We start from the raw sequence: 17,360 nt of genomic DNA, 5'->3' as shown, positions 1-17,360 counted from the left end.
GAATAGTTAAAACAGAGGTTGCTAGGGTCTCGATTACTAAAGGTGTCAAAGGTTATGGGGAGAAGGGAGGAGAATGGGGGTTGAGAGGAATAATAAATCAGCCACGATGAAGGATGATGGAGCAGACTCGAATTCTGCTCCTGTGTCTTATGATCTTGGCGTCTAATATAAAAGAAGATACCGTTCGTTCAGAAATGTGAAAAGAGAGGCAAAATTGGACATTGGAATGTTGGAAAATGACACTGAAGAGACAGTAATGGGGGACAAAGAAAGGCTGGATAAACTGTGTTTCGTATCACTCTTTACAGTGGAAGACACCAGCAGCATGTCAGAAATTTGAGAGTATCAAGGAGCAGAAGTGAATGTAGCTGCTATTGCGATGGAGAAGATGCTATGGAATCTGAAAAATCCAAGGGTAGTTAAGTCATCTGGAGCAGATGGACTACACCCCGGGGTTCTGAAAAGCGTAGCCAAAGAGATTGTGGAGGCATTAGTAGTGGTCATTCAAGAATCACTGGATGCTGGAATGGTTCCCAACTTGAAAATCACAAATGTCACTCCAGTCTTTAAAAAGGTAGGGAGGCAAAAGGAAGAAAATTATAGGCCAGTTTCCCTGACTTCAGTGGTTGGTAAGATGTTGTTTACTTGGATTTTCAGAGGGATTTAGACAAGCTGCAGTGTATGAGGCTGCTAAACAAGAAAAGAACTCACGGTATTAAGGAAGTATACGAGCATTTACAGAAGATTGGCTGATTGGCAGATGGCAAAGAGTGGGAATAAGTGGGCCTTTTCTGGCTGGCTGCTGGCAAACAGTGGTGTTCTACGGGCATCAGTGTCGGGTCTGCTGTTTTTCACGTTATATGTTAATAATCTTGATGATGGTTTTGATAGCTTTGTGGCCAAGTCTGCAGATGATACAAAGGCATATGGAGGGATAGGTAATGTTGAGGAAGCAGAGGGACTGCAGGAGGACTTGGACAGATTGGGAGAATGGGCAAAGAAGTGGCAGATGCAGTATAGTGTATGGTCACGTAAAAGGATAATGTTGGACCAGAGGGCTCATTCTCAGAATAGAAGGATGTACCTTTAGAACATAGATGAGGAAGGATGTGGAGGTCAAACCATTGTGTATATTTACAGTGGAGGTTGAAAGGTTCTTGATTAGCGAGAACATAAAAGATAACGGAGAAGAATGGAAAATGGGGTTGAGTGGGAAAATAAATCAGCTGTGATTGAATGGCAGAGCAGACTCAATGGGCTGAATGGCCTAATTCTGCTTCTATGTCTTATGGCTTTATAGGCATCCGTTAGTCTCGTGAGACCATGGATTTGCGCCTTGGAAGGTTTCCAGGACGCAGGCCTGGGCAAGGTTGTATGGAAGACCGGCAGTTGCCCATGCTGCAAATCACCCCTCTCCACGCCACCGATGTTGTCCAAGGGAAGGGCATTGGGACCCATAGAGCTTGGCACCAGTGTCGTCACAGAGCAATGTGTGGTTAAGTGCCTTGCTCAAGGACACAACACGCTGCCTCAGCCAAGGCTCAAACTAGCGACCTTCAGATCACTAGACGAGCGCCTTAACCACTTGGCCACACGCCTTATAGAGTGCGTTGGTATTTTCAGGGGGTCCCTGGGGCTGTGTCAATATTTACAGGGGTTCTCAAGGAGGGCACCAGTATTTGTGGAAGGGGAGGTTCTAGGGAGTGTGTTGACATTTCAAGGGTGGTGGGGGGGGCGTTGGTGTTGGTATTTATAGGGTTCCCTGGGGAGTGTGTCAACGTTTACAGGAGTTTTCAAGGAGGACACCAGCATTTAAGGAGGGTGATATTTAAAGAGCGGCCCGGGGGTGTTGGGAGGGGGGGTTGGTATTTATAAGATTCCCTGGGGAGTGTGTCAGTATTTACACAGGGATTCAATTCCTGGCAGTTGGTCTGTTTGTACAGCCGGAAGGTGCCTCAACTGAATGAACATACATGGAACATCCAGGGATGTTTCACTATTTCATAGGGGCATTGTTTTTGGAAGTCCCCGGGTGGTGGGGGGGGGGGGGTGACCTTGCTTACCAGGTATCTTTGGATCTTTGGTAATGTTTAAATATTGACTGGATTCTTCCAGTATTTACAAGGTTTCTTTGGTATTAGTTGTGGTTTATTAGAATGAGGTGACATAGGGTTGGAAGGTGTTGAATTGCTGTGGGTAGAGCTAAGGAACTGCAAGAGTAAAAAGACCCTGATGGGTGTTACATACAGACCCCCTAAATATTAGTAAGGATGTGGTTTACAAATTACAAGGGGAGGTAGGAAATGCATGACATAAGGCCATGTTACAATAGTCGTGGGGGTTTTCAGTGTGCAGGTAGATTGGGAAAATCATGTTATTGCTGGATCCCAAGAGGGGGAATATCTAGAATGCCTCTGAGATGGCTTTTTAGAGCAGTTTGTGGTTGAACCCACTAGGGAATCAGTTATTCTAGATTGTGTAACACACATCAAAGTTGCTGGTGAACGCAGCAGGCCAAGCAGCATCTGCAGGACCCTGTGTCCTGACGAAGGGTCTCGGCCTGAAACGTCGACTGCACCTCTTCCTACAGATGCTGCTTGGCCTGCTGCGTTCACCAGCAACTTTGATGTGTGTTGCTTGAATTTCCAGCATCTGCAGAATTCCTGTTGTTTGCGATTCTAGATTGTGTGTTGTGCAATGAACTGGAATTGATTAGAGAGCTTAAGGTGAAGGAACCCTTCGGAACAAGTGATCATAATATGACAGTACTCACCCTGCAGTTTGAGAAGGAGAAGCTAAAGTTCGATGTATCAGTGGAGTAAAGGGAATTACTGAGGTCTGAGAGAGGAGCTGGGCATATAGATCGGAAAAGAACACTGGCAGGGATGACGGCAGAGCAGCGATGTCTGGAATTTCTGGAAGCAATTCGGAAGGCACAGAATATATACATCCCAAAGGGGAAGACGCATTCTAAAGGCAGGATGTCACAATCGTAGCTGACAACAGAAGTCAAAGCCAACATAAAAGCCAAAGAGAGGGCATATAATAGAGCAAAAATTAGTGGGAAGTTATAGGATTGGGAAGCTTTTAAAAACCAACAGAAAACAACTAACAGTCATAAAGAAGAAAAAGATGGAAGACAAAGGTAAGCTAGCCAATAATATTAAAGAAGATACAAAAAGTTTCTTCAGTTACATGAAGTGTAAAAGGGAGGCGAGAGTAAATATTGATAAGTTGGAAAATGATGCTGGAGAGGTAGTAATGGGGGACAAGGAAATAGTGGATGAACTGAATAAGTATTTTGCATTAGTCTTCACTGTGGAAGTCACAAGCCAAAGCATCAGGGGGCAGAAGTGTGGAAAGTTGCCATTACTAAGGAGAAGGTTCTTGGGAAACTGAAAGGTCTAAACGTAGATAAGTCACCTGGACCAGATGGACTACACTTCAGGGTTCTGAAAGAGGTTGCTAAAGAGATTGTGGAGGAATCTTTCAGGAATCAAATGACTTAGACATGGTTCCAGAGGAATGGTAAATTTCAAATGTCACTCCACCCCAAGAAGAGAGAGAGGCAGAAGAAAGGAAATTATGTGCCAATTAGTGTGACCTCAGTGGTTGGGAAGATGTTGGAGTCGATGGTTAAGGATGTGGTTTTGGGGTACTTGGAGCACATGATGAAATAAGCCTTAGTCAGCATGAATGGGAAAATCTTGCCTGACAAATCTGTTGGAATTCTTTGAAGAAATAACAAGCAGGATAGACAAAGTAGAATCGGTTGATGTTGTGTACTGGGATTTTCAGAAGGCTTTTGACAAAGTGCCACACATGAGACTGCTTAACAAGCTAAGAGCCTATGTTATTACAGGAAAGATTCTAGCATGGATAAAGCAGTGGCTGATCGGCAGGAGGCAAAGAGTGGGAATAAAGGGAGCCTTTCTGGTTGGCTGCCAGTGACTAGTGGTGTTCCACAGGGTCTGCATTGAGACCACTTTTTACATTATGTGTCAATTACGGAATTGATGGCTTTGTGGCCAAGTTTGCAGATGATATGAAGATAGGTGGATGGGCTGTTAGTTTTGAGGAAGTAGAGAGGCTACAGAAGGACTTGGACAGATTAGGAGAATGGGCAAAGAAGTTGCAAATGGAATATAGTGTATGGTCATGAACTTTGGTAGAAGATATAAAAGGGTCGACTATTTTCTAAATGGAGAGAAAATTCAAAAATCTAAGGTGCAAGGGGACCTGGGAGTCCTCATACAGAATTCCCTAAAGGTTTATTTTCAGGTTAAGTTGGTGGTGAGGAAGGCAAATGCAATGTTAGCATTAATTTCAAGAGAGCTAGAATAAAAAAGCAAGGATGTGATGTTGAGGCTTTATAGAGCACTGGTGAGGCCTAATTGGAGTATTGTGAATAGTTTTGGGCCCCTTATCTAAGAAAGGATGTGCTAACATTGCAGAGTGTTCAAAGGAGGTTCACAGAAAAGATTCTGGGATTGAAAGGTTTGTCATATGTCATAAGGCATTTGATGTCTCTGGGCCTCTACTCACTGGATTTCAGAAGAATGAGCAGTGATGTTGAAACCTATCGAATGTTGAAAGGCCTTGATAGAGTGGATGTGGAGAGGATGTTTCCTATGGTGGGAGAGTCTAAGTCCAGAGGACACAGCCTCAGAATAGAGGGGTGTCCTTTTGGAATGGAGATGAGGAGGAATTTCTTTAGCCAGAGAGTGGTGAATGTGTGGAATTCATTGCCACAGGAGGCTGTGGAGGCCAAGTCATTGGGTATATTTAAGACAGAGGCTGATAGATTCTTGAATAGTCAGGGCATGAAGGGATATGGGGAGAAGGCAGGAGACTGAGGCAGGGAAAATGGATCAGCCATGATGAAATGGCAGAACAGACTTGATGGGCCAAATGTCCTAATTCTGCTCCTGTATCTTATGTTCTTTTTATTGTCACAGGTACCAAGATAAATCAAAAACCTTACCTACTTACTGTTCATATCATTAAACAGTGTTTTGAAGTAGAACAAGGTAAAACAATAATAACCCAGCCTGGCTACAACCAATCTTGAGTCCAGCGTTGTAAAATTTGTAAAAAATTTTACAATTTTTAAATTGTAAAAGCTACGGAGGAAGTGCAGTGCAGATAAACAATAAATTGCAAGATCTCAGTGCGGTAGATTTTGAGGTCGAGAGTTCATTTTATTGTTCGGTGGTCTTACAATAGTGAGATAGAGGCTGTCGTTGATCCTGCAGGCTTTTGTACTTCAGCATGATGGGAGAGAGGAGAAACAACTGTGTCCAGGGTAGGTGAAATCTTTGATTATGTAGGCTCCTTCATGTCAAGTCAAGTCACTTTTTATTGTCATTTCAACCATAACTGCTGGTACAGGACATTGTAAAAATGAGACAAAGTTTTCCAGGACCATGGTGCTACATGAAACAATACAAAACCTACACTGAACTACGTAAAACAGCACAAAAACTACACTAGACTACAGTCCTATCCAGGACTGCATAAAGAGCACAAAACAGTGCAGGCACTACAATAAATAATAAACAAGACAGTAGGTGCAGTAGAGGGCAGTAGGTTGGTGTCAAGCCAGACTCTGGGTATTGAGGAGTCTGATGGCTTGGGGGAAGAAACTGTTACATAGTCTGGTCGTGAGAGCCCGAATACTTCGGTGCTTTTTTCCAGATGGCAGGAGGGAGAAGAGTTTGTATGAGGGGTGTGTGTGGTCCTTCATAATGCTGTTTGCTTTGCGGATGCAGCGTGTGGTGTAAATGCCTGTGATGGTGGGAAGGGAGACCCCGATGATCTTCTCAGCTGACCTCACTATCCGCTGCAGGGTCTTGCGATCTGAGATGGTGCAATTTCTGAACCAGGCAGTGATGCAGCTGCTCAGGATGCTCTCAATACAACCTCTGCAGAATGTGGTGAGGATGGGCGTGGGGGAGATGGACTTTTCCCAGCCTTCGCAGAGAGTAGAGACGCTGCTGGGCTTTCTTCACTGAGGCAGTGAGAAGTATAGACAGACTCTGTAGAACATAGAATAGTACAGCACAGTACAGGCCCTTCGGCCAACAATGTTGTGCCGACCCTCAAACCCTGCCTCCCATATAAGCCCTCACCTTAGATTCCTCCATATACCTGTCTAGTAGTCTCTTAAACTTCACTAGTGTATCTGCTTCCACCACTGACTCAGGCAGTGCATTCCACGCACCAACCACTCTCTGAGTAAAAAACCTTCCTCTAATATCCTCCTTGAACTTCCCACCCCTTACCTTAAAGCCATGTTCTCTTGTATTGAGCAGTCGTGCCCTGGGGAAGAGGCGCTGGCTATCCACTCTATCTATTCCTCTTATTATCTTGTACACCTCTATCATGTCTCCTCTCATCCTCCTTCTCTCCAAAGAGTAAAGCCCTAGCTCCCTCAATCTCTGATCATAATGCATACTTTCTAAACCAGGCAGCATCCTGGTAAATCTCCTCTGTACTCTTTCCAATGCTTCCACATCCTTCCTATAGTAAGGTGACCAGAACTGGACACAGTACTGCAGGTGTGGCCTAACCAGAGTTTTATAGAGCTGCATCATCTTAAACTCTATCCCTCGACTTATGAAAGCTAACACCCCATAAGCTTTCTTAACTACCCTATCCACCTGTGAGGCAACTTTCAGGGATCTGTGGACATGTACCTCCAGATCCCTCTGCTCCTCCACACTACCAAGTATCCTGCCATTTACTTTGTACTCTGCCTTGGAGTTTGTCCTTCCAAAGTGTACCTCCTCACACTTCTCCAGGTTGAACTCCATCTGCCACTTCTCAGCCCACTTCTGCATCCTATCAATGTCTCTCTGCAATCTTTGACAATCCTCTACACTATCTACAACACCACCAACCTTTGTGTTGTCTGCAAACTTGCCAACCCACCCTTCTACCCCCACATCCAGGTCGTTAATAAAAATCACAAAAAGTAGAGGTCCCAGAACAGATCCTTGTGGGACACCACTAGTCACAATCCTCCAATCTGAACGTACTCCCTCCACGACCACCCTCTGCCTTCTGCAGGCAAGCCAATTCTGAATCCACCTGGCCAAACTTCCCTGGATCCCATGCCTTCTAACTTTCTGAATAAGCCTACCGTGTGGAACCTTGTCAAATGCCTTACTAAAATCCAATAGATCACATCCACTGCACTACCCTCAACTATATGCCTGGTCACCTCCTCAAACTCTATCAGGCTTGTTAGACACGATCTGCCCTTCACAAAGCCATGCTAACTGTCCCTGATCAGACCATGATTCTCTAAATGCCTATAGATCCTATCTCTAAGAATCTTTTCCAACAGCTTTCCCACCACAGGCATAAGGCTCACTGGTCTATAATTACCCGGACTATCCCTACTACCTTTTTTGAACAAGGGAACAACATTCGCCTCCCTCCAATCCTCCGGTACCATTCCCGTGGACAACGAGGACATAAAGATCCTAGCCAGAGGCTCAGCAATCTCTTCTCTCGCCTCGTGGAGCAGCCTGGGGAATATTCCGTCAGGCCCCGGGGACTTATCTGTCCTAATGTATTTTAACAACTCCAACACCTCCTCTCCCTTAATATCAACATGCTCCGGAACATCAACCTCACTCATATTGTCCTCACCATCATCAAGTTCCCTCTCATTGGTGAATACCGAAGAGAAGTATCCATTGAGGACCTCATTCACTTCCACAGCCTCCAGGCACATCTTCCCACCTTTATCTCTAATCGGTCCTACCTTCACTCCTGTCATCCTTTTTTTCTTCACATAATTGAAGAATGCCTTGGGGTTTTCCTTTACCCTACTCACCAAGGCCTTCTCATGCCCCCTTCTTGCTCTTCTCAGCCCCTTCTTAAGCTCCTTTCTTGCTTCCCTATATTCCTCAATAGACCCATCTGATCCTTGCTTCCTAAACCTCATGTATGCTGCCTTCTTCCACCTGACTAGATTTTCCACCTCACTTGTCACCCATGGTTCCTCCACCCTACCATTCTTTATTTTCCTCACCGGGACAAATTTATCCCTTACATCCCGCAAGAGATCTCTAAACATCGACCACATGTCCATAGTACACTTCCCTGCAAAAACATCATCCCAGTTCACACCCGCAAGTTCTAGCCTTATAACCTCATAATTTGCCTTTCCCCAATTAAAAATTTTCCTGTCCTCTTTGATTCTATCCTTTTCCATAATAGTTATAAAGGCCAGGGAGCGGTGGTCACAGTCCCCCAGATGCTCACCTACTGAGAGATCTGTGACCTGACCCAGTTCATTACCTAGTACTAGATCTAGTATGGCATTCCCCCTGGTTGGCCTGTCCACATACTGTGACAGGAATCCATCCTGGACACACTTAACAAATTCTGCTCCGTCTAAACCCTTGGGACTAATCAGGTGCCAATCAATATTAGGGAAGTTAAAGTCACCCATGATAACAACACTGTTATTTTTGCACCTTTCCAAAATCTGCCTCCCAATCTGCTCCTCTGTATCTCTGCTGCTACCAGGGGGCCTATAGAATACCTCCTGACTTCCACCCATACTGACTCAAAAGAGGATCCTGCTACATTACCCACCCTTTCTGTAGCTGTAATAGTATCCCTGACCAGTAATGCCACCCTCCTCCCATTTTTCCGCCCTCTCTATCTCTTTTAAAGCACTGAAATCCAGGAATATTGAGAATCCATTCCTGCCCTGCTGCCAGCCAAATCTCTGTAATGGCCACTACATCATAATTCCATGTATGTATCCAAGCTCTCAGTTCATCACCTTTGTTTCTGATGCTTCTTGCATTGAGGTACACACATTTCAGCCCTTCTACCTTACTGCCTTTACACCGTTTATTCTGCTTCTCTTTCCTCAAAGCCTCTCTGTACGTTAGATCTGGCTTTACTCCATGCACTTCTTTCACTGCTCTATCGCTCTGGGTCCCATCCCCCTCGCAAATTACTTTAAACCCTCCCGAACCATGCTAGCAAACCTACCTGCAAGGATATTGCTCCCCCTTGAGTTCAGGTGCAGCCCATCCAACCTGTACAGGTTCCACCTTCCCCAGCAGAGCGGAAGCTAGTTCTGTGATGGACTGAGCTGGGCAGTTTCTCATGCTACTTGCTCTTTGCCTTTTCCCGGAATTGGGTTACTGACAGCACGCCATTGCCCTGTGATTTCAGATGGTGTGGATTCGGACAGTAGCCACTATGAATCTTACGGGGAGGAGGAGGTGTGTGCCACCAAGCGTGCAGCCTCCCTGCAGAGGATTCCCAAGCACTCGCTGAGCGGCACCCGGATTTGTGGCCTGCTGTGGCGGAAGCAGTGGCTGGGGCGATGGACCAAGCAGCTGTTCCTCATCAAAGATCAAGTTCTGATGGTTCGTTTCTGCACGCCGACAGATCGAGAACCCTGGTGTCCCGTCTCCGAACCTAGGGGATATCCTCCATCCAACCCTGACGTTCCTCCTTCCACCTGGCCCAGTCCGTGATAACCATTCACCCCACATTCCCAGCGTCTCATCTCGGATTGTGACCCCTCACCCCCACATCAGGGTCACTGTACAGCAGCCAACTCACTCCTCCTTGGCGGTGAGAAACAGGGCTTCAGTGCCCTGAGGTAGAGCCAGCTGCACCTGGGAACATTTCCTACTCGCAGGCTGTGGTGTTCAGACTGGGCCCGGTTGTCTGGGATGGGATTTAGCTATTCGGTCATCTGGCCGCTGCCTATTAGGGACACTCCCTGGCGACAGCCAATCCGAACCCAACCTGATCCAACCAATCCAAGCCCAGCCTGGCTACAACCAATCTGAGTCCAGCGTAGTCATGGTCAATCGGAGACACTCCCTGGCCACAGCCAGTTGGAACTCAGCCTGGCTACAACCAATCTGTGTCCAGCATAGTCATGGTCAATTGGAGACACTCCCTGACCACAGCCAATCGGAACCCAACCTGACCCAGCCAATCCAGGCCCAGCTTGGCTACAGCCAATCTGCATCCAGCGTAGTCATGGTCAATCGGAGACACTCCCTGGCCACAGCCAATCCAAACCCAACCTGACCCAGCCAATCTGAACTCAGCCTGGCTACAACCAATCCGAGTCCAGCATAGTCGTGGTCAATCGGAGACATTCCCTAGCCACAGCCAATCCGAACCCAACTTGACCCAGCCAGTCTGAGCCCAGCTTGGCTACAACCAGTCTGAGCCCTACCCAAAAATGGAATTGCCTTGCAATCTGGAAATTTGAATCTAAAGCAGAAAAGTGCTGAAATTTTCTGAGGTTCCCACCATGAGCCGTATTGCCAGCGGAAGGGAAACGGAGCCAGGGTTTCAGGTCGGGCAGATTCTGTCTCCACAGGCACCACCTGACCCAACTCTGACGCACAGGAGGATCCCACAAGGCTCCAGTTCCCGCCTTTGTTTCCAACTCTTACAAGGGGGCAGACGATGGGTTCTGTGGGCAAGGGTAAGGGGCGGTGGGTGGCAGGGGTAAGGGGCAAGTAGTGAGGGCTGCGGGCAGGAGGTGGGGTCCGTGGAAAGGGATAAAGGGCAGGTGGTGTGGTGTAAGGGTACACACAGCCGACCCTGCCAGGAATGGGAGGAGCTGTGATGAGATCTGGGGGCACCTCCTGTCCATCGCTGGGTAACCGCGCCCGGTTCCTCTTTCCCGCAGTGTTACAAGTGCATGAAGGACCAGCAGCCACTGATGGAGCTCAGCCTCCACGGATCGCGCGTGACATACAAGTTCAAACGCAGTAAGAAGGTCCAGCACGAGCTGAAGGTCGCGACCGCGAGTAACGAGACCGTGGTGCTGGGGCTGGAGAGCCGCGAACAGACTGAGGACTGGCGGAAGGTTTGGAGGTGTTAGCACCAGAAATTTTCACTTAGTTAGCCATCAGTGGTTAACCAGTCTAACAACTTTGCATGAATGGCTTACAAGCAGATTAAACTTGATTATGAGTGATTAATTAATATGACTTCTGTTATATGGGATTGACAATTATTCTAAAGATAATTGGTGTGAATAACTAATACATGGTGTACCTTTATTATGAGGGATTAATCAACAACCTAGCTGTCTAGAATGAAGGTTGTCTAGGGAATATTAACAGCATGGAAACAAACCCTTCTGTTCAATTGGTCCATGCTGACTACAGCATCCTCTCTGCTAATCGCAGTTACCCACATTCAGCCCACAGCCCTCCGAGCCCCTCTCCTCCACGTACCTATCAAACTGCTTCTTAACTACTGAATTGCACCTGCCTTGACCACTTCCTCTAGCAGCTCGTTCCAGATACTCAATACCCTTTGTGTAAAGAAGTTGCCTCTCAATCTCCTCTCTTGTCTTGTATCTATCAAGTACAGGAGCAGGGAGGTACTACTGCAGTTGTACAAGGCCTTGGTGAGACCACACCTGGAGTATTGTGTGCGGTTTTGGTCCCCTAATCTGAGGAAAGACATTCTTGCCATAGAGGGAGTACAAAGAAGGTTCACCAGATTGATTCCTGGGATGGCAGGACTTTCATATGATGAAAGACTGGATCGACTAGGCTTATACTCTCTGGAATTTAGAAGATTGAGGAGGGATCTTATTGAAACATATAAAATTCTAAAGGGATTGGACAGGCTAGATGCAGGAAGATTGTTCCTGATGTTGGGGAAGTCCAGAACGAGGGGTCACAGTTTGAGGATAAAGGGGAAGCCTTTTAGGACCAAGATGAGGAAAAACTTCTTCACACAGAGAGTGGTGAATCTGTGGAATTCTCTGCCACAGGAAACAGTTGAGGCCAGTTCATTGGCTATATTTAAGAGGGAGTTAGATATAGCCCTTGTGGCTAAAGGGATCAGGGGGTATGGAGAGAAGGCAGGTACAGGGTTCTGAGTTGGATGATCAGCCATGATCATACAGAATGGCGGTGCAGGCTCGAAGGGCCGAATGGCCTACTCCTGCACCTATTTTCTACGTTTCTTTGTTTCTCTAGTTTTGGACTTTGGGGAATAGACTTTGGCCGTCCACCTTGGCCATACCCCTGATGATGTTATTAGCTTAAACTTCCTGTGCAGTCACCTGTCATTCTGCGCTCCAAGGAATTAAATGTTATTGTGGTCCCCTCTCCCTACAGGTCAGACACTCCAGTCCAGGCACCATTCTTGTAAATCTCTCCTGCACCCTCTCCAGCTCGACAGCAAGTGCAGCAGTGAGGGCTCATTTCTAATGTCACCAGGCTGACATGTGACTGTCTGCCACTGTGGGCCTTAATCCTTGTTATCATGGATCTATCACGTTACCTCCAGTTTGGCCACAGAATATCGCTGAAAAGCCCGTTTAGCTCATGACTAGGATGTTCATCCACATCTTCAGTGAATCAGAAGACAGTCAAATCTACAGGCAGGAGCCAATACACAATGAGGGGTTAATTCCGTTAATCCAAAGAGCAGCAATGACAATTTCTGAAGGAGTCTTCCCTTTTCTGTCCAACCTTTGATACCAGGCTCCATCATCTGAGGTGTTTCATTATCAACAAGGTCACTCGATCCTTTCAAATCACAATGATACCAGGGAGTCAGCCCAACACTCTTTGGCTCAAGGCGGGAACCTCAGAATTTTGGGCTGGATGTCTCCAGGCTGGGAGCTGCACGTCCATGCGCTGACTTCTCCAGCAGAGCCCCGGGGAAGGGGACTGATCTTGGCCGCAGTTTGCTGGTCTTTACCCTCATCACCCGCTGCATAACGGGATGGGGCGATCCACGGTGTGTTCTTCAGAGCTGAAGTATCATTTCTGCATTTTGTCTGCCGTGGCTGGAGGAGAGATTTCATAGAGGGAGGGAGTTATTTATCATCCATCTTTAGGGCTTGCGGGTCATTTGTCCCCGGGTTCCAGTAAAAGCTGGCCCTGGAGAGCTCTCCCCGTAGGGTTTGGGACGTCTTCTGGTGTTTACTGGAGCACCCAGTTGCTGGGTGCACTAGTGGGAGGGTGTGAGAGCCCTGGGTCTTTGTTTCCCCTGTGGGAGCAGGTAGAGGGAGTGAGAAGATCCTGGTGGTTGGTCTGGAGCAGAGAGGGGCTGGGTCATTGTGCCCGGTGTGAGAGAGGCTGGGGTAGGTGAGGAGGTGAGCAGTGACCAAAACGGGGGACAGCTTGGAAGAATGGGGAGCTGTTGCAGAAGGATTTGTGAGGTGAGTGAGGGAATGAGCATGTCATGGAGGATTGTACTCTCAGAGGGTTTGGATGCCGCGTATGGGGAGAGACCGTGGGCAATATTGGGGGGACGAAAGGGGAAGCCAGAAAGAGGTGGGATTATAGTTGTGTGATGAGGTAGGAACAGGGATGGAGGATGTGGGGAAGGGGGTGTTTGATTTAGGCCCCCTCCTTCCTGCTCCCGTCATGTATGTGACAAGCAAGATGAGTAAGAGAGTCTCTCTGGACAAGGGTAAAGGGGCCCTGGAGCATCCTGTTGTCCAGATACCAGATGAAGCAGGGAGCTGTCCTTTACACTGTCTGTTCCAGTCTGTGTGCTGCTGGCTGTCACATTTAGTCTGGTGTCCACATGAGGCCGTAGGTCATGTGCAGAAGAAACCTGCGCCTTGCTCATCCTTCATAAACGGGGCTCTTGGAGCTCAAGATTAACACAGCATGAAACGGGCCCTTGAGCCCTGCTGGTCCTTACTTCAGAGCCAGGAGAAAAGAAACGGGCTTCAGTGGACCCGACTGACTTTTCCTTGACGTTTGTCCTTCACTTCCTAAAACGGTGTTGCCAAGATTGGTTCCTGGAGCCATACAGTCATTCAGCATGGAGACAAGCCCCACAGGTCCCTTTATAATCTCTTGCCACTCACCTTAAACCTGTGCCCTCAAGTTTTTAGTTCCCTTCCCTCGAGAAAAAAAACCTTGTCTATTGCCCTCAGGATTTCTTCAACCTCAGTATCCTACGTTCCAAGGAATAAGTTCCCAGCCTGCCCATCCTCCCCCTATAACTCATGCCCTCAAGTCCTAGTGACATTTTCGTATATCTTCTCTGCTCTCCCTCCAATTTAATGATGTCTTGGCTGAGATATTGAAGGGCTTCTGTGAACTGACTGGAGTCAATGTTTGGGTCGGGGCAGGGAAAGACAGTGAATACGTCAAGCTAATGATAACTGGGTTTGTCATTGTGACTATTCTGTTTTGAATGCACTGCCTTTAGGTCATTGAAGAGGTGAGCAACTCCATACGCTACAGATCTACACCCTGGGATTCACCAAAGGTGGCAGGCAAGAGCCAAAAATCTGCCAGCTACAAGGTAAGTCCATATCTGAATAACTCGTCTCCTCCTCAGTGAAAGCTCCCCACAACACTAATTCCTTCATCCTTCAGATATTTGCCTCCACCTCGAATAAATTCGCTGGTCTGGCTTCGACCACCCACTGGGGCAGGCAATTCCAGAGGTTCACCACACTCTGAGAGAAGACATCGCTAAGAACTTTTATTTTGTAATTAGGTCCTACTAATGTACAACTATAACCAAATCTCCCTACTCTTTAATTCCAGTCCTGTATGATCAAGGCCTACGTGACAGTAACCTTTCTGACTACTTGTTATGATTGTGGCTGCACTGGAACACCAAACTCCCTCTGAATTTTGCTCATTTTTACTCCCTTCATTCAGAGAATAATCTGCTCTCTTACCAAAGTGCATGGTCTCACATTTTCCCATAATAAACTGGTTTTGCCTGATTTTCACCCAGTAACTCAATCTATCAGTATCCTGTTGCAGAGTCACTATGTCCTCAGCTACAACAGACCTTTGCACTTATTTTGACCTGGAAACCTTGCACTTTGTTCCTTCTACAAGACCATAAGAAACAGGAGCAGAATTTGACTATCTGGCCCATTGAGTCTGCTCCACCATTTCATCAAGGCTGATTTTCCCTCTCAGCACTGATCCCCTGCCTTCTCTCTGTATCCCTTCATACCCTGACTAATTAAGACTATCAACCACTGCCTTTAATACACTCAATGACTTGGCCTCCACAGCTATCTGTGGCAATGAATTTCCTCTGAATTTTGCTCATTTTTTGTCTCTTCATTCAGAGAACAATCTGCTCTCTTACCAAAGTGCATAATCTCGCACTTCCCCACACTAAACTGACCAATCCTCGTAGAGGGATCAGAAGTGGAGAGAGCGAAGCATTTCAAGTTCCTGGGTGTCAAGATCTTTGAGGATCTAACCTGGCCCCAGCGTATCGATGCAGCTATAAAGAAGGCAAGACAATGGCTATAATTCATCAGGAGTTTGAAAAGATTTGGTTTGTCAACTAAAACACTCGAACTTCTATAGTTGTTCCGTGGAGACCATTCTGACAGGCTGCATCACTGTCTGGTATGGAGGGGCTACTGCACAGGAACGAAAGAAGCTGCAGAATTTGTAAAATTAGTCAGCTCCATCTTGGGTACTAGCCTCCGTAGTATCCAAGACAGCTTCAAGGAGCAATGCCTCAGAAAGGCAGCGTCCATTATTAAGGACCCCCATCACCCAGGGCATGCCCTCTTCTCACTGTTACCATCAGGTAGGAGGTACAGAAGCCTTAAGACACACACTCAGTGATTCAGGAACAGCTTCTTTCCCTTTGCCATCCGATTCCTAAATGGGCATTGAACCCATGAACACTACCTCACTTTTTAAAAATATATATTACTTCTGTTTTTGCACTATTTTCAATCTATTCAATGTACTTACTCTAATTGATTTATGTTTTTATCTATCTTTTTATTCCTTCTTTCTATATTATCATGTATTGCATTGAACCACTGCTGCTAAGTTAACAAATTTCACAACACATGCCAGTGATAATAAACCTGATTCTGATTTCACAGATACACCACTCTCTGGCTAAAGAAATTTCTCCTCATCTCCATTCTAAAAAGATACCCCTCTGTTCTGAGCCTGTGTCCCCTGGTCTTAGATTCCCCCACCATAGGTAACATCCTCTCCACATCCACTCTGTCAAAGCCTTTCAACATTCGATAGGTTTTGAAGAGGTCACCCCTCATTCTTCTGAATTGCAGTGAGTAGAGGCCCAGAGCTATCAAACCTTCTTCATATGACTAGCCTTTTCACCTTGGAATCATTTTTGTGGTCCTGCTTTGAGTGCTCTACAATGTTAGCACATCCTTTCTTTGATAAGGGGCCCAAAACTGCTCACAATGCCCCAAGTGAGGCCTCACTAGTGCTTTATAGAGCCTCAACATTTCATCCTTGCTTTTATACTCTAGCTCCCTTGAAATGAATGCTAACATTGCATTTACCTTCCTCACCGCCACCTCAACCTGAAAATGAAACTTTAAGGAATCCTGTACGAGGACTTCCAAGTCCCTTTGCTCCTCAGATTTTTGAATTTTCTCTCCACTTAGAAAATGGTCTACCCTTTTATTTATTCTACCAAAATGCATGACCACACACTTCCTGACACTATATTCCATCTGCCACTTCCTTGCCCATTCTCCTGATCTGTCCAAGTCCTTCTGTAGTCTCTCTACTTCCTCAACATTACCTCCACCTGTCTTCATATCGTCTGCAAACTTGGCCTCAAAACCATCAATTCTGTCAATCAAGTCATTGACATATAACGTAAAAGGAAGCGGCCCCAACACAGATGATTGTGGAGCACCATTAGTTGCCGGCCAGCCAACCAGTAAAAGTTCCCTTTATTCTTACTCTTTGTTTCTTGCCAATCAGCCAATGCTTTGGCCATTCTAGTAGCTTTTCTGGGATACGATGGGCTCTTAACTTGTTAAGCAATCTCATGTGTGGCACCTTGTCAAAGGCCTTCTGAAAATCCAAGTACACAACATCCACTGATCCTCCTTTGTTTATTCTGCTTGTTGTTTCTTCAAAGAATCCCAACAGATTTACCAGGCACAGTTTTCCCTTAAGGAAACCATGCTGACTGCAGTCTATTGTACCAGCCAGACTATCAGTGTCTTCATCCAAGTGTGAAAAATGTTATCAGTGATGCAATCAGCAATATAATTGTTATTTTGATCCCTGTAGCACAGCCCCCTCATTACATCTTAGCAACTAGTAACCCACAGAAGCCCACTCTTTTGTTTCCTGGTTGCCAGCAAGTCTTCTATCCATACCATGAAATTTTGTGAGGTACCTTAGCAAGGCCTTTTAGGAATCCCATCTCATGGAAGGAAGGAATCACAGTGGTATGTAGGGAATGAGGGAAGAAACTGAAAAGCAAGATTTATGGATCACTCCAGGTGCCACATGCTCGTCTTTGCAGGAATAGAAAGATAGAATAGATAATTGTATGGCCGAGGAACTGGCGCAGGGGCGTGATTTCAGGTTTTTGGA

At 46.4% G+C, this 17,360-nt stretch overlaps 1 protein-coding gene across 1 annotated transcript in view; it reads left to right on the top strand.

Moving 5' to 3' along the window:
- LOC134350926 (actin filament-associated protein 1-like 2) overlaps positions 1–17,360 on the top strand; it is a 154,567-nt gene that overhangs the window by 83,602 nt on the left and 53,605 nt on the right. Inside the window, 3 exon segments of the mRNA XM_063056771.1 lie at positions 9,208–9,404; positions 10,697–10,876; positions 14,206–14,301. Of these exon segments, the coding sequence (XP_062912841.1) occupies positions 9,208–9,404; positions 10,697–10,876; positions 14,206–14,301 (473 nt within the window).

Source organism: Mobula hypostoma, chromosome 8, assembly GCF_963921235.1.
Source record: "Mobula hypostoma chromosome 8, sMobHyp1.1, whole genome shotgun sequence".
NCBI classification, from domain to species: domain Eukaryota; kingdom Metazoa; phylum Chordata; class Chondrichthyes; order Myliobatiformes; family Myliobatidae; genus Mobula; species Mobula hypostoma.
Note: the sequence above shows the minus strand (reverse complement) of the source record. Positions and strands in the feature narration are given on the sequence as shown.